Source organism: Entelurus aequoreus, linkage group LG06 (assembly GCF_033978785.1).
Source record: "Entelurus aequoreus isolate RoL-2023_Sb linkage group LG06, RoL_Eaeq_v1.1, whole genome shotgun sequence".
Classification (NCBI taxonomy): Eukaryota; Metazoa; Chordata; class Actinopteri; order Syngnathiformes; family Syngnathidae; genus Entelurus; species Entelurus aequoreus.
In genome coordinates this window covers 58,432,736-58,450,745 of record NC_084736.1, presented here as the reverse complement: position 1 = coordinate 58,450,745, position 18,010 = coordinate 58,432,736, and the positions used below count along the sequence as shown (strand labels likewise).

At 38.7% G+C, this 18,010-nt stretch overlaps 1 protein-coding gene across 13 annotated transcripts in view; it reads right to left on the bottom strand.

Annotated features, from left to right (window-relative positions):
• The window catches only part of rimbp2b (RIMS binding protein 2b), a 160,536-nt gene that overhangs the window by 14,144 nt on the left and 128,382 nt on the right, over positions 1 to 18,010 (bottom strand). For 8 of the 13 annotated variants that reach the window (XR_009826569.1, XM_062051086.1, XM_062051079.1 and 5 more), the window contains 4 exons: positions 15,748 to 16,506; positions 12,970 to 13,078; positions 12,392 to 12,517; positions 8,811 to 8,992 (listed from right to left, as the gene is read on the bottom strand). Coding sequence is in view for 12 of the 13 variants with exons in the window: in XM_062051086.1 (XP_061907070.1) it covers positions 8,811 to 8,992; positions 12,392 to 12,517; positions 12,970 to 13,078; positions 15,748 to 16,506 (1,176 nt within the window). In the remaining variant the exon portion in view is untranslated. Of the gene's footprint in view, positions 1 to 8,810; positions 9,048 to 12,391; positions 12,518 to 12,969; positions 13,079 to 15,747; positions 16,507 to 18,010 lie in introns of those variants that run through there. The other 5 variants (XM_062051083.1, XM_062051076.1, XM_062051081.1 and 2 more) reach the window with 5 other exon arrangements.

The following is an 18,010-nucleotide window of genomic DNA, read 5'->3' as shown; positions in this document are numbered from 1 at the left end:
TAAATAATATATTTATTTAAATAAAGCATTTTTTCTCCTCTGTTGACAGCAGTGTTGGCTCTAGGAATTTTCTAAATGGGGTCCCAGGGACCCCATCAAGTCATAAAAATGGGGTCCCACAGTAAATTTTTTGGGTGCCACTTTTTTGTAAGCGTTTTGGGGAAAAAAATTATAAACGTATGCATTATCCTGTTATATCTCACATTCTATATTGTGTTCTGGAAAAAGGTTGTCATAAACGTTAATTAAAAAAAGAAAACAAATGTGTGTGTATATATGTAAATGTATTCAGTTATAAACATTCATTCACTTTCTTCTTTCCTTCATGATAGTTTTTTCTGTTTTTATTTAATAAGTTGTAGGTGTATTTATTTCAGTATAAAAGTGTTTTGCTTCGGTCATGAAATGATGATAATGGTGTGCCAGGGCATACATACATACATTTTATATTTAACGCTTAAATCTCTGGAGTCTGTTTAAACTTCAGATCTATCCCTCATTTCAAAATGTTTTAGTTTTTTTTATGTTTTTTTGTTTGTTTGTTTTCTGCCCTTTTTTGTCAAACAAAACTATGTTTTTAATGGCAAACACACAAAATATGCAAAATCTTCCACCAACAATATTTTTCAAAGTGGAATATTTGATGTGAAGTAATCGGAACCTTGCATAGGACAATCATTCATAATAACATTGATTTTGATTCAATATTATGTTTTGAGCAATGACAGTTTGAAAGAAAAAAAAAACAGCTTTGTTTTATTAGTCAACATTGCAACTTTTTCTAAATTACATTTCACCTTTAAGCTTTTTTATGTCACTTTTGTTATGTTTTTGTTTATTATAACAGTATTTTTAGAATGTGCCGTGGGCCTTTATAACATTAGCTGTGGGCCGCAAAAGGCCTCCGGGGCACACTTTTGACACCCCTGCTATAGATAATAAAAAATGTAATCTGATAAATCTAACGATAAAAAGCAGTGCCTGGCGACGCATGTGCGTTTATCATAACTCTCTCGCGCTCTCTGTCTCTGCCCCTCCCTCACCAATGCTGCTGCGTGTGCACACCTTCACAACTTGTTTTGTTTTTAACCCCTTCTTAACCCTGAATGTACATTGAAAATACACGCAACTCTAACTCAAAACGCCGGACATTTGAGGCATTTAAGAAACTCCGCCAGGACAGCCTCGCATAAGAGGACATGTCCGGGGAAAAGAGGACGCATGGTCAGTCTATTATTGTGGCCAAAATCACGGTATTGTTGAATGTGCTCAAAATGTACTTGAGCACATTCTTTAAAAAAAAAAAATGGAGACACTATTAGAAAACCCACTATTTCGTATGTTTTGTGTTTAGTGTGCTTCACTGATAAGTGTTTCTGGCGGGCGTCGTGACGTCCTACTCAGTTCAGCGGTCCTTGAACACTTCTTTTAAAAACACCTCCGTGTTATATTCCTCCATCGATCACTCTGTTGTAAGAGCACAGCTTGTCGCTTCAATGTGTACTGTTGAATATCTTAGTTGCTCAGACAGTGGTGTGTTATATACGTTTAGATTGGGGCTTGTCCTTTCTTAATGGGGAAAGACGTTAATGTCTCGTTTTAATGTTAGCATTTAAGCTAACGAGCTAGCGCCAGTCTGTCTGAGTTGACCAAAGTTTTTCGATAATTTTCATTTAAAACGGTAATAACTGCTGAGAGTTTTATTGCGGCTGTCATTAATACAGTACATTGTTAAATCCCTGTTAATGTCCCGTTTTAATGTTAGCATTTAAGCTAACGAGCTAGCGCCAGTCTGTCTGAGTTGACCAAAGTTTTTCGATAATTTTCATTTAAAACGGTAATAATAACTGCTGAGAGTTTTATTGCGGCTGTCATTAATACAGTACATTGTTAAATCCCTGTTAATGTCCCGTTTTAATGTTAGCATTTAAGCTAACGAGCTAGCGCCAGTCTGTCTGAGTTGACCAAAGTTTTTCGATAATTTTCATTTAAAACGGTAATAATAACTGCTGAGAGTTTTATCGCGGCTGTCATTAATACAGTACATCGTTAAATCCCTGGTCAGCCACCTATTTTGTTGCCTGTGTGTACAGCAGCGTTTCTCAAAGTGTGGGGCGCGCCCCACTGGTGGGGAATAGAGACATGACAGGTGGGGCGCGAGGAACAGGAGGAAATGTCACTTTAAAAAAATTTTTTTTAAATTATATTCTTAGATTTTTTTTTTACTATGCTTTCATTTTCTATACACACTGTAAATCACTTTGTGATTCTGTCTGTGAAATCCGCTATATAAATAAATGTAAATTACTTATTTTTCCTGTAGGCTTTAAACTTCTAGGTAGGAGCGAAAGTTTGACAGACATAGCAACAGTAACTAATGGGGGCGGGGCTAAGCGGAACAAACTTTCGCGCGGATGGGTAGCAGGCTAATCAATATCCACTCATGGAGCAGAGAGCTGTGTCCATTCTTCTCCCCTTTGCCACATCTTATCTGTGTGAGATAGGCTTTTCAGCTGTTGCTTCACTCAAAACGAAGTACAGGTCTCAGCTGAACGTCATTGAGCATGACTTAAGAGTGGCAGTGTCAAGCCTGCAACCCCAATTTGAAAAGCTGTGCAGTGCAAAACAGGCTCATTGCAGCCACTAATGCTGGAGTACTGTAAAACTCATGTTCACTTGCCCTGTCTTGCCAAATGCATAGCTCCTCCTTTTTTTTTTTTTCAAAGATTGCAAAGTAGCACTTTTATTTTATTTATTATTAAACTTGATGCAAGTTATTTGATTTATTATTGAACTTGATGCAAGTTATAACACTTTTATTTGATTTATTATTGAACTTGATGCAAGTTATAACACTTTTATTTGATTTATTATTGAACGTGATGCAAGTTATAACACTTTTTTTGATTTATTATTGAACTTGATGCAAGTTATAACACTTGTTTTATTTATTATTGAACTTGATGCAAGTTATTTGATTTATTATTGAACTTGATGCAAGTTATACCACAGCGGCACAGTTATTTTATTTATTATTGAACTTGATGCAAGTTAACCTGCATCAATAACTGTGCAGCTGTGGTATAACTTGATGCAAGTTATACCACAGCTGCACAGTTATTTTATTTATTATTGAACTTGATGTTATTTTATGTTATTGAGTTTGAATGTATACAACTTGATGTTACTTGATGTTCAATACATTTGAAAATATTAAGCTTGGCATTAGCGTTCTATTGGGGCGATGGGGGCAGGTGGGGCTTGAAAACTCCCCCTTGTCCAAAGTGGGGGATGACAAAACAAGTTTGAGAACCACTGGTGTACAGTATGTAAGAAGTGTGCTGTAAACACCTTTGTCATCTACGCTCGTTTTACAGTATAAAGTACAGTTTCCCAATGTAGTCTGTCCAATTATTGTCCCCTTTCTTTCTTACCTCAGTAATTGGCACCCTGTAAGATTGCTAAAAGTATTAGGACTTGTAAATATTTATTGATTATCTGTCAAGACAAATAAAGCAACAATAAGTGTGTGGTTAAGTAGACATTTGCCAGATGTTTGACTGCAGCTTCCAATACTCTCAATGCACAATAACAGGTGTCCATCCAAGAAAAAGGAAATACATTACATTTTGCCAGAAAATATCTATAAAAAATTTTTTAAAAAAGCTTTCCCTGTCATAGAATGTGACACCAAAGGTCAGTTTACATCGCGCTAGACTCTCTTAAGCACTTTTTTGGATACATTGTATTTGTGAATATGCAATATACTTTTTACTTTTACTTGAGTCCTTTTGTGAAGAAGAAAAACGTCACTTTTACTCAGTTACATTGAGTTTCATTGCGATCATGATCAATTCATTTATACATGTATTATTACATACATTTACATTTTGTGAAATTACATCTTCCAGATATGATTCATTTGGCTTGTTCGAGAGACTTCTTCCAGCATAAGCACTGGTGACGTTTGACTGCATTTCACCAATCAAACGGAGTCTGGCAGTCACATGACCGCGTAACACACTTTAAAAAGTGACATGACTGTGTGCAACCTGCAATCAGTAGAGTTAAGACTCTTTAATATTTACCTAACAAAATATGAAAAATAATATTTATGCGCTGTCATATGTCAGTAAATATTTACACATTTCATCCTACAAGAATTCCACTTCCAACTAAAAAAACAATTTGCGGTACGTTGTAGATGTGTTTTTATGTTTTCACTGCACACGCGTTAACAATACTTCCGTTATATCGGCATAAATGACTGTAAAATGTGCATATTTTGTGGTCTCTCTCCCGTGCACACACACACACGGCAACTACAATTGTAGTGCAAGAACCATCCAAAAATTGCGACTAAATTAGAAGTTACTCTCCAGTTACTCTGTAATTGAGTAGTTTTATCACTGAATACTTACTCTTAAGTAAAAAGTAGTCCTCCAAATAATTACTCAAGTCATTAGTCCAAAAGCAGTGATTCTCAAACTAGTACGGGTACCACTTGTGGTAGGCCAGCTCTATCTAGTGCAGTGGTTCTTAACCTTGTTGGAGGTACCGAACCCCACCAGTTTCATATGCACATTCACCGAACCCTTCTTTAGTAAAAAATAAAAGTTTTTTTTTCAAATTCAAGACAAAGTTATGTTTTTGGCAACAATTTAGTATGGGGAACATATTCTAAGTAACAAAGACTTAATTTAGAGTTTTTTGGACACTAGAACATATTCTAAGTAACAAAAACTTAATTTACAGTTATTTGGTTAGGGTTAGAGGGTTAGGGTTATAATAAGGCAATGCCGAATAAGGCATTAAAAATTACTTAATAATGACTATTTAAGAGCCAATATGTTACTAATTTGCATTTTAATAAGCAACTAATTAATGGTGAATATGTTCCCCATACTAAAGTGTTACCATGTTTTATTACTGGTGCACAAAATGAACCGTGCATGAACATCACCTTGTTCAAACAACAAAACCAACACAGTGCATAAACTCACAACAAATTACACACCTGCAAATCAGTCTGACTTCTGCTGTTGCCGTATCCATAATACGCCGATAGGGAGAAGTTTTTATTTACACGATGAGTCGGGTGTGTCTTGACCTCCGCCGAACCCCTGAGCCCGACTCGCCGAACCCTTAGGGTTCGATCGAACCCAGGTTAAGAACCACTGATCTAGTGGTACGCCAAATAATCACTTAATTAACTATTCAAACAGCGTTACCGTTCAAACTGTGTGTAATGTTACAGTGGCCACAATATACTTACATATCTGCCTTGTTTTTCATGAATACTTAAGCCTACTTCTATTTTATTTGAATGATGGTCATCATTAAGTGTTTTCTGAAGGTATCCTTGGTAAAAAGACTGTGAGAATCACTGCTCCAAAGTAACGGTACTCTGAACTACAATTTTTGGCTACTCTACCCGCTTCTGAACTGAAGAAATAGGCTCATGTTCTAAGGCAGGGGTCACCAACCTTTTTGAAACCAAGAGCTACTTCTTGGGTACTGATTAATGCGAAGGGCTACCAGTTTGATACACACTTAAATAAATTGCCAGAAATAACCAATTTGCTCAATTTACCTTTAACTCTGTTATTATTAATAACTAATGATATTTATCTTTGTGGAAACACTGATCATCTTAATGATTTCTCACAATAAATATATATAGAAACAGATAAATATCAATATGCAACACTTTATTTTTATATTTTCTCTAAGTGCACATTTTTCAAATTGAACATTTTCAAATGATCACTTCTAAGACAGTCTTGTGAAATCACAATATCCCATTTTAACTAGCTAGCCACTAACATTTTTTAACAAATCATGAATTACTTTGCACCATGTTTGTACAAATAATAACTCATGTAAAATACAAAAGTAAACTCTCAAATTTTTAAATCATGTCACACTTTGAACTGGACACCAAATCTGTTATCTGTTTCTTTGTCAGTTAGTGGGAAGCCTGGCATTGCATGCTGTTAACTAGTGTGTTGTACTCTGGTGTGTAACTTGACACTGCAACTCTGAGTGAGTCTTGCAGATGTGCATCAGTGAGGCGTGTTCTGTGTTTGTTCTTGATGAAGTTCATGTCAGAAAAGGCTGATTCACAAAGATAAGATTTTTCCTCATTGTTTGCGGAACCTTCTTAATCTTTTGGACATATTTTCACAGCAATCTGGCCTTAAGCTTAATTATGATAAATGTAAAATGTTAAGGATCGGAAATCTAAAGGGAACGTCCTTTCGAATGGAATGCAAAGTACCTGTTTTGTGGACAGATGGACCAGTTAACATACTTGGTGTTGTTGTCCCAGAAAATCTGGAAGATCTAGGCTCAGTAAATTATGATAATCGACTAAGAAAGCTGGACAAAATTATGCAATTATGTAAAGGGAAATTCCTAACCTTGTATGGTAAAATGTCTATTGCCAACTCGTTAATTATTCCTCAATTTATTTATTTGTTTTTGTCATTACCAGCTCCATCACAAAACTTTTTTAAGATTTATGAGCGTAGGGTCTTCGATTTTGTCTGGAACGGCAAACCAGAAAAGATTAAAAGAAAGGTTTTGTACAAAGAGTATGAATATGGGGGCCTGAAACTTCTCAACCTTGAAGCTATGTGTCTGTCTTTAAAAGCATCAATTGTTCCAAAGATGTATTTAAACATTGAGTGGTACACAAATGTCATTTTGGACAAAAAACATGTACTGTATCAAAAGAAATTGTATCCTTTTTTACAAGTGATCCCCTCCTATGTTTCTTATGTAGAGAGTCTGCTGGGAAACATGGCAGGGTTCATAAAGGAAACAATCCACTTATAGTGGTGTTTTCAATTTTATGTGCCAGAAAAAAGAGACGATATTTTGCAGCAGATAATATGGATGAACTCTAATATTGTAATAGATGGAAAGCCTTTCTTTTGGAAAAATATGTTTGAAAGAGGAATCATTTTTGTCAATGATATTATCAATGAGAATGGTAAAATGCTGAAGTATGATGAATTTAGAACTATGTATGGTGATGCTTGCTCAAGCTTTTCATTTTATCAACTAACTGGAGTAATTGGGAAAAGATGGAAACAAATAATTAATTATGGAACTACTAAATTATTAGTTTGTAAACCTCTAATAAGAAATTCTAGTTGGCAAAAAGGAACTAAAATAAATAGAAAAATATATAATTTTTATTTAATAAAGAAATCTTTGAAGGCTGCCCCATACAACACATATGGAAAATGGGAGGACTTTTTTGACTGCCCGTTGCCATGGGATGCCATATTCAAACTAATCTATAAAACTACTATCGATGTGCAAAATCGTTATTTTCAAATTAAAATTATTTATAACTTCTTGCCCACAGGGAAAATGTTAAAATGATGGAATATGACAGAGTCAGATGATTGCCGATTTTGTTGTCAGGAGTCTGAATCCACCCTGCATTTGTTTTGGTATTGTCATATTGTGTCTTTGTTTTGGGTGGAAGTTGAAAAAATATGTTTAAGGATTGGTTTGTTTATGAAGCTTAATGTGGTTTCTGTTATTTTAGGAGAGTTCATTGACAATCATGATTTAGTCAATTTAATTATAGTACTCCGTAAAATGTTTATTTTTAAGGCCAAAAACAGATATTCACTTAGTATTACTTTCTCTAAAACATTTATTCAGTATTTTCTAACTTTAGAAAGTTACATGGTTGAAAACGATAATGATGCCAAAAAACATTTAAAAAAAGATGAGAAGTCCTCAAAGGCTTATTTTGAAAGTATAATTATGTTTATAGATTATATGATATCTGTTGTTGTGTTCCCTAATTTGAGTGACCTGGACATAATCTGGACTGTACATAAATGCTTATTTTGAAAATGTAATTTTGTTTATAAATTATATGCAATCTGTTGTGTTCCCTAATTGTTTTCTGTGTACATGAATGAAGGTGTGTGTTGCTGAGTCCGACTTGGACATTATCTGGACTGGACCTGGTTTTAAAAACCCTTTAAACAAATCTAATTTCATTGACAACCTGGTCTGTTGAAGATAAGGCCCTTTTTTAAAAAATAAAATAAAATAAGATAAATAAATAAAAAACATTTTCTTGGATAAAAAAGAAAGTAAAACAATATAAAAATAATTACATAAAAAATAGTAATTAATGAAAATGTTAGTGGACCAGCAGCCTATACAATTATGTGTGCTTCAGGGACTGTGTCCCTTGCAGATGTGTTGTCTATGTTGTGGGAACCAGAATATTGGTAGCAGAAAGAAATAACCCCTTTTGTGTGAGTGGGTGTGGATGAGTGTGCATGGAGGGAGGTTGTTTGGGTTGATGCACTGATTGAAAGTGTATCTTGTGTTTTTTCTATGTAGATTTAATTTAAAAAAAAAAAAAAATTTTTTTTTTTTTTTTTTTTTTTTTTTTTAGAACAGGCCCGCGGGCGACTCATCTGGTCCTTACGGGCGACCTGGTGCCCGCGGGCACCGCGTTGGTGACCCCTGTTCTAAGGCATAGCACATCTTACAATTCTGGTTATATTACTTTGTTCAGAAATGTTTGAGCTGTCGCGGTTTTGGGCATCTGAGGACCCTATGCAGGATTTGTCATTGGGGCCTGTGTTTGAGGGCCCTCTAGTGGCCCTAAGCAGGTACTAAGTATAAGGACAAATGCTTAAAATGGCTGTAATTCCTAAATGGTAAAAAACATTGCTTGTTTTATGACGAATCCAATGTTGTAGTGTAAAATTATGACGCGTTTAAGGGCAATAAAGTAGAAGTTGTTGGTATTATATCAGTCACACCTTGATGATCTGGCCCTCCTTAAAAGGCAGCTCCTCATCAGCAGCGTCCGGGTTGGGAGACATGGACAGGGGGTCGTAGTCAAAAAGGGCCACAAACACGCGAGTCATCTCCTCTGGCTCCGATTCCTCAAAGTAATCCGGCGAGCGTCGTCCTCGCCCGTGCCTGCGTCCGCCATAGCTGTCTGAAACAGAGAGGAGGCCTCTGCTGCTACTACCAGCCTTAAACAGCCACGCTGGCTGTAGAGGCAATGAGAGCAGAAGATGTCTGTTTGTTAGAGCTGACAGGGGAGTGGGCGGTGACATGCGTGTGTGAAAAAAGAGCCAAACGCTATTAGACTCACAATTTGGAATCGAACAATGTTGGACAATAGCGCTATCATTTGGTTCTTTGTTCACGCATGCTTAGCTGTGGGAATGACATCACAGAACAACACGTCAAGCAGCTGCAGCTTCAGGGTGATAGGAAAAGCCAACAAAATGCGGTATGAAGAGAAAACAAGAAGCACAGCACGATAGTTCATTGCTGTTCCACTGCCTTATCTCCCTGAGGCCCAGTCAAAAGCATGCCTTCCTGGGTTGGGAAAAAATGAGACCAGCATTCCTACATCAAATGTGGGTCATGTCATGCCAGTGTGCCATGTCTGCAAACAATAAGGAAGCTAAAAGGGCAACAGGCACCCGTTCCAGAAGGAGAAGAAACATTAAATACCCCAGTGATAGATATCAGAGACAGTGGGGGGATGAACCTGATATTCCTCATGCTTTTCATGGATCACCATGTTAAATGTTTGAATGACAGAATAGTAAATTAGTCTGATATATGGCGGCCATTTAATGAAATGCCTTTTGGACGATGCAAAAAATGCTAGATGGCAGCAGAGTTAATGAGTGTCTGGCTCTTCCCAACAACGCATGAACACCCTAACTGGTTGGGGAGTGTTTCTCTATGAATACAGTGGAATCTCCAAAGTCAAATGCTGTAAAATAGTGGTACACAATGTCAGCCCTTGAACCGCTTTCACCAAAGATGACCAGAATTTCCCTTGTTCTTTATAAAATGTATTATTTTCAACACATGCGTTGTAAGTCTGTTCTAATCTAATCTAAAATGTTCTTTATTTACTCTTCACCAATAAATGTGTGACATGTTCATGTGCCATATCAGTTTAAAATATGATTAAATAATTGTTTCCACTTGTTAGAAACCGTTTAAATGTCAACAAAAACAGGTTTATGGCCACTTTGCAGTCACGGAAGCCCTCAAAGAGCCGCTTTATGATATTAATCAGTTCCCCTGGGATTTTGCAATGTTGCAAATTGGAGAAAATTCAATCAATTTCTAGCAACTTTGCCCAATCCTTGCAATTCCCCTGCCAATCATTGATATTTCACCAATCGAATGTGTCCTAACAGCACTCACACGCAACGCAACTTTTGGACCAAACAAGTTTTTTTCTGCATCACCGAGGGCAATTTGTTGAAACTTTTTGAAAATGCTGCAGCAAAATCAGGCATTTTAGTGCGCAGCAATGACAAAAAAAAATAAAATAAATCTTGGTGTAACTGATAGTTACACAGTTGCCACTTCATTTGATTATTACCATTGTTTACCATCAACTATTCTAGTTCAGCTGGTGTATGATTTAATTTGAAAAGCTTACAATGGCATTTTTGTATCAGATAGTATCAAGTTAAGAACTGCATGAAATACATTTGAAAGATGAGCTGCTTTATTTACCCTCATTATTTCAAGGCCAAGCCTTGAGTTTGACACCTCTGGCTTATGGTAGTAATGATTATTTGTTATAATTATAAACTAAACTAAATCTTTTAAATGAAAACAAAGCAGATTAATTGTCAGACTGTATAGGTTCCACTGTAAACTAAAAATAGCCCATGCAAAATTAAGAGTGAAAAAGAGGCACCTGGTACCAAAAAAAGAAAGGGAGGAGATTGATCAGACGTAGGGGACAAGACTGAAAAGCAGGGTGAGCTGAAGCCATTTTTACACCAAGCACTACAGTTCAGTTTAATGTGTCATGGTGCGTTTGAAACAGTAATTTTACTTGACATAGCATTTCAGCTTGCACTGTCAACCAATTAAAGGACACTCAAATCACGGATAATCTCTGGAGAGGTACCAATCTGGAAAAGGCGCTAGCTGTTTGAAGTCAAGACCCAGGGTGAGCCACTCTTCTATGCATAGTTTGTGGCATCTCTGCGTTGCCGACCTGTCTAGTTGGAAGAAGATCCTCCTATGACCTTACGTTGGCTTCTCGATAAACTGGACTCTTACAATATCTATTAATGCAGGCCTGGGCAATTATTTTGACCCGGGGGCCACATTTAGAGAAAAAAATGTGTCTGGGGCCGGTATATCTATTTTTAGGAACACTAATACAAAACCTCACAATAATGTCCTGATTGAATGCTAAAAACGTTATGACAGACCGCCTTAAAAACCGTAATGGAATTCTACATTTTTATATGAACGATAAAACACTGAATATTGACAAAATATGAACGTCACACCCCCTTTCGATCGACATATTTTACAATCAAGTGAAACGCAACAAAACAGTGAAATATGAACAAAATAAACCCACCTACAATCTGATTTATCTGATATTTGCTGAATTTCCCCCAGGGATCAATAAAGTACTTTCAATCGTATTCTATTCTATATATCACTAAGCTTTAGAACTTTGTTGTGAAAATCTCCTTCCGCGTCTGTGGAAACGCTTCCCGCCCACACTGCTTGGTGCCTCATCTGGGTTGCTGTCATGTAGATTACCATAGTAACTAATTAGATGACCATAGTAACTGGTAAATCATCCATAAGCGCAAATTCCAACCATTGAAATATTTTTTATAGTTAAAGACTTACGGTCATTTGAAAACATGACTGCACATCATAATGGCAGCTACATTTTCCATCTTAAAGATCTAAAAAAATTATTTGGGAATGTCCGGCGGGCCAGATTGAAAAGCTCAACGGGCCGCATGTCTTAATTTGCCCAGGTCTGTATTAATGTAACTCGATAACTGTACCCACTCGTCATCCATTGCAACCGGTCACCCTTCCCAAGTTTTCTTCATTTTCCCAACTTGGGCTTTTGAAGGTTTTCCCTGCCCAGATGTGGGTTCAGACCAGGGGATTTATTTGCGGTATGTGAAGCCTTTTGAGGCACTTGTGAGTAAGGGTTACATAAATAAATTGTGATTAATTGATTGACAGCACTTTGTCAGTTTTTTGGGACAAAACAAGCACCAAATATTTTTTAATGCATTAAACTGAACTGGCTTTACATGGTATTGGAAATAGTGAAGGGTGAACAGGGGGAGTTTTTAGGGGTTTCAGGAGTAAATACAGGTAAGGGTCTTCATACTCCAGCAATGGGAAAAGTGAAGTGGGTCAATCTTATCGTTCCCTATCTGGTTCAATGAATTGGGCTAAGTTAGATTGATCAATCAGCTAACTGTCCGGCAGAGAACACAGACGGTCATGATAGCACTGTGGGCCTTTTTTTCTGGCATGTCAAGTTGAACTGGTCATCTTGGAGAAAAGCTGCACCACATACCATATTGATCCTCTGAGGACATAGACGGCCATATCCTTCGCCGAGCTACACTGCCATAGTAAACATCCGCCTTGACGGGGGAGAGGTTCCCCTCACTCCCCTCACTGTTACTGTCCATGGTGATCTCTACAGAAGACACCAATCACAACGTTATGGTCAGAGATTCCCCATACGCTCACAAACACACACACACGGCTCCTTCAATCACCACTCAATCATGCTGGGACAGTAGGATGATGAAGTTGGTAACAGGACTCACTCTTCTTGAGTTATGTAAAACAATGCTTACACTAGTAGGATGTGTAAACAGGTTGACCGACTGTAAATGCAGGCTTAGGGGGTGTAACTTTCCTGAAAAACCGCACATGAATCATTGGTAGGTCCGATTCGTGACGATAGACATTTACAAGGTGTGCAGACACCCAACATAAAGAGGTTAGGAGGTGGGTCAAGCGCTATGGAAGCGATGTACAGCTCGGCTCACATGGGGCAGGGAGACACATGGTATTGATCGCAACAGACATCAGTAGCCCTCTAGGCGTAGGTGAGACGTCTCCTCATGTGGCGACCTCACTAACCAATGGATGGGATGGGCCGTCGCTGAGGGGGTGTGCCTATGTGAACCGACCTCCGCCCCGAGTGGTCCAGATGGTCAGCGTTTCCATGTGATGGCGAGTTTCCAAGGATCTTTAGAGTAAGAAAAGACAAACTGTTAAAAAAAAAAAATAAAGTTATAAAAAATGTAAGAATTCAAAACAAAAAAATAATACCCCCCCAATTCTGTCAAAACAACTGAAAAGCCATAAGAGCAAATGTTTGTTTACATTTGTCCTTAGAAAGGCTAAATGATAAAAACAAAGCAATAACGAAACTAATCAAATCAATCCCCAACACAGCACCATGGATTGGGGTTAGTAGAGCCGCATGTTCAGCTAAAGACCATTTGTTTGGTTTGCTTTGTTCTGCGCATGTCAGCTCCATGAGAAGACACAAAATAGAAGATGATATATCAGTAAAAAAAAAAAAGATGTTGCAGAAACTGACTGAAGTTGTAGTTCAGCTGGCGGATCACTGCAACCGCTATCATTACATGACACAATTATATTTGTGTGTGAGGTGTTAATATGGAGGGATTTAATTAGTAACTGCAGGAGGGGAAGGAATTATGCATGCAGAGTAATATGAGGCATGTGATGCTCTGAGCACATGGCGCTGGTGCAACCATAACATGTCATGGAATACTCTGTGCATTTTATCCATTGCAACTCAACTGTTCAGTTTGCCTTAAAAGACCTTTCATTCCAGCAGGCTTCATCAGTTCATGCTTATATTCAGATCCAGTCCAAAGAGTAGTTTTATCTGTGGAAAATGTCTGAACAAGTCCTAGGACTAGTTTTATCCTAATCCAATCTAAGACCTTGGTCCTAGTTCTAGAATGGATGGTGTTCCGATATAGTCCTGGGACTGGGAACTGACCAAGTCATAGGACTAGTTTTATCGTAGTACAAGTTTGACTAATTCCTAGGACTAGTTTTGTACTAGGACTTGATCTAGTCTTGGCTATAACTAGTTCAAAGACAAATGTTGTCCTAGGACTAGATCTGACCAAGTCATAGGACTAGTTTTATCGTAGTAGAAGTTTGACTAATTCCTAGGACTAGTTTTGTACTAGGACTTGATCTGAACTAGTCTTGGATTGGTCAGTACAAGTTTTGCTCACAGTCTTAGGTTGGCTATAACTAGTTCAAAGATAAATGTTGTCCTAGGGCTAGATCTGACCAAGTCAAAGGACTAGTTTTATCGTAGTACAAGTTTGACTAATTCCTAGGACTAGTTTTGTACTAGGACTTGATCTGAACTAGTTTTGGATTGGTCAGTACTAGTTTTGCTCAGTCTTAGATGGGCTATAACTAGTTCAAAGACAAATGTTGTCCTAGGGCTAAATCTGACCAAGTCATAGGACTAGTTTTATCATAGTACAAGTTTGACTAATTCCTAGGACTAGTTTTGTACTAGGACTTGATCTGAACTAGTTTTGGATTGGTCAGTACTAGTTTTGCTCAGTCTTAGATGGGCTATAACTAGTTCAAAGACAAATGTTGTCCTAGGGCTAGATCTGACCAAGTCATAGGACTAGTTTTATCATAGTACAAGTTTGACTAATTCCTAGGACTAGTTTTGTACTAGGACTTGATCTGAACTAGTTTTGGATTGGTCAGTACTAGTTTTGCTCAGTCTTAGATGGGCTATAACTAGTTCAAAGACATGTTGTCCTAGGGCTAGATCTGACCAAGTCATAGGACTAGTTTTATCGTAGTACAAGTTTGACTAATTCCTAGGACTAGTTTTGTACTAGGACTTGATCTGAACTAGTTTTGCATTGGTCAGTACTAGTTTTGCTCAGTCTTAGATGGGCTATAACTAGTTCAAAGACAAATGTTGTCCTAGGGCTAGATCTGACCAAGTCATAGGACTAGTTTTATCATAGTACAAGTTTGACTAATTCCTAAGACTAGTTTTGTACTAGGACTTGATCTGAACTAGTTTTGGATTGGTCAGTACTAGTTTTGCTCAGTCTTAGATGGGCTATAACTAGTTCAAAGACATGTTGTCCTAGGGCTAGATCTGACCAAGTCATAGGACTAGTTTTATCGTAGTACAAGTTTGACTAATTCCTAGGACTAGTTTTGTACTAGGACTTGATCTGAACTAGTCGTGGATTGGTCAGTACTAGTTTTTCTCAAAGACTTAGATTGGCCAGGACTAGTCCTAAGACTATTTTGTCCTAAGACTAGTGCTTACCAAGTCCTAGGTCTGGTTTTATCTTAGGACTTGACTTAATCTAGTCGTAGGGCTAGTTTTTATTTAGACTGACGAAGGCTGCTCAGATGAGAGATGTAACGTAACGTCTTCTAAGACAAAGTGAAAAGTCCAGTTGTGTTCGATAGAATGCCCTGAGAATAAAATGACCTGCATGAATGAGAAAATCCTTTGACAAGTCATAAAATAAGACTTGTGCAGCCAGCAGGTGAAAGTGCTAGATTTAAAAAAAACACAAGCCTTGCTAGTGGCGTTCTTAAAATAGGACAAGTCTCCCTAAAGACATGACAAGTCAGAACCTTTTAAAATGGCCTTTAGGTAAATTAAAGTTTGGCTGTACAAAAAAGAAACATCCTGTCAGTCACAGAACAAGCAAAGTAACTTACAAAAAAGACATCAAATTAGACCGACCATGAAACGTGATCACAAAAAGCAAACAAACTGAAAAGGAGGGGATAAATATGACGAAAAAACAATGGCATTGAGAAAACAAAAATAGCTGCAGCTTGCTGATTGTAAAGTACAGGGTCACACACCAGCGACTGGTCCCAGTGGAGCCTGGACAAAGAGTGGGTTCTAGCCTCCCTGTGAGGACCGTAATAGCCCCTTTCCAGATCGTTCAGCCTGCTCTCACTCAGGACCCCCTCTCGGGAGTAGTTCCGTGGCCCAAAGTGTTCTCGGTTTCTAAAGTCACCTGTGTGGACTGACTTAATCGAGGTCATTGGAATGTCAGCAAACTCCTCCTCCACGCTGCATTGGCGTGTCAGAGTTCTCTTACGGCCCATGGCCAGAGCTCGCCTTTCCACGGGGCCTTCACAGTGGATGACTCGCACAGGGCCCCGCGTGGGCGCTCCATAGGTGTAGTACCCTCGATGCCCCCTGCCCAGAGAGCTTTCTTCCTCACTGCCACAGTCCAAACCACTGTCAGGACTCTTGGTGTTCTGGCGGTTGGGTCGTCCCAGGACACGATCCTCCGCGGTGTAGCAGTAGCGGAGGTCTGCGAAGCGAGGCGAAGAGCGCTGGCGTTGCAAGTGGCGAAGGTTTTTGCTGGCGGTTATGTGATTGTGCTTGTGACCGTCATGGGGGTACGGCCTCCGCTGTGCGCGCGGGATTCCCGGCCGACCTCCGTCCTCGAAGCGCAGAGGCTGGCCCATGTTGTCCACACCGTCTGACTCCTCCTCCACCTCGGGGATGCTGTGGAGCCGCTTGCTCCGCAGCGACTTGTGCTTCACTACCTCCCTCTGGAGGTCCCAGCAGTCCCTTTCTTCAGCTAGGTCCTGCCGCTTGTAGTAGGCCTTCATGAGGCAAGGATCCACATGATTTCACAGTTCAGCGGACATGGTTTAGTGTTTTGGAAGGGGAGTTGACGCGTTTTGGAAGGTTTTAACACAGGCGGGAAACAACACATTGTGTGAATAGAATAAATGGGGGGGAAAGACAAAATAAAGACATAATTAGTTATTTGTGGCAATGTAGCAAAACATGCAGTCTCATTCCATGAAGAGGAAATGGCATGCTCTCAGACAGGAATCTGTGGATGAATGGATTACAAGCGGACCAACTGGCGTGGACACAAAGGTTAATTAAGGACAAAGGGAATTTTGCTCAGGGAAAAGGAAAATTAATAAATTGGTGAAACAACAAAAAAGAAATCAATACATCTTTAAAAGATGGGACCTACACATTAGACACACTGATGGTACATTTGCAACGTTACAAACATTACGCTGAAACAGGCAACAGTACACTACCTCACCCTTGTGAAATTGTAATTGGTATTGTCGTGTACATACAAAACCCGTTTCCATATGAGTTGGGAAATTGTGTTAGATGTAAATATAAACGGAATACAATGATTTGCAAATCCTTTTCAACCCATATTCAATTGAATGCACTACAAAGACAACATATTTGATGTTCAAACTCATAAACTTTTTTTTTTTTTTTTGCAAATAATAATGAACTTAGGATTTCATGGCTGCAACACGTGCCAAAGTAGTTGGGGAAAGGGCATGTTCACCACTGTGTTACATGGCCTTTCCTTTTAACAACACTCAGTAAACATTTGGGAACTGAGGAGACACATTTTTTAAGCTTCTCAGGTGGAATTCTTTCCCATTCTTGCTTGATGTACAGCTTAAGTTGTTCAACAGTCCGGGGGTCTCCCTTGTGGTATTTTAGGCTGCATAATGCGCCACACATTTTCAATGGGAGACAGGTCTGGACTACAGGCAGGCCAGTCTAGTACCCGCACTCTTTTACTATGAAGCCCCGTTGATGTAACACGTGGCTTGGCATTGTCTTGCTGAAATAAGCAGGGGCGTCCATGGTAACGTTGCTTGGATGGTAACATATGTTGCTCCAAAACCTGTATGTACCTTTCAGCATTAATGGCGCCTTCACAGATGTGTAAGTTACCCATGTCTTGGGCACTAATACACCCCCATACCATCACAGATGCTGGCTTTTCAACTTTGCGCCTATAACAATCCGGATGGTTCTTTTCCTCTTTGGTCCGGAGGACACGACGTCCACAGTTTCCAAAAACAATTTGAAATGTGAACTCGTCAGACCACAGAACACTTTTCCACTTTGTATCAGTCCGTCTTAGATGAGCTCAGGCCCAGCGAAGCCGACGGCGTTTCTGGGTGTTGTTGATAAACGGTTTTCGCCTTGCATAGGAGAGTTTTAATTAATTTGCACTTACAGATGTAGCGACCAACTGTAGTTACTGACAGTGGGTTTCTGAAGTGTTCCTGAGCCCATGTGGTGATATCCTTTACACACTGATGTCGCTTG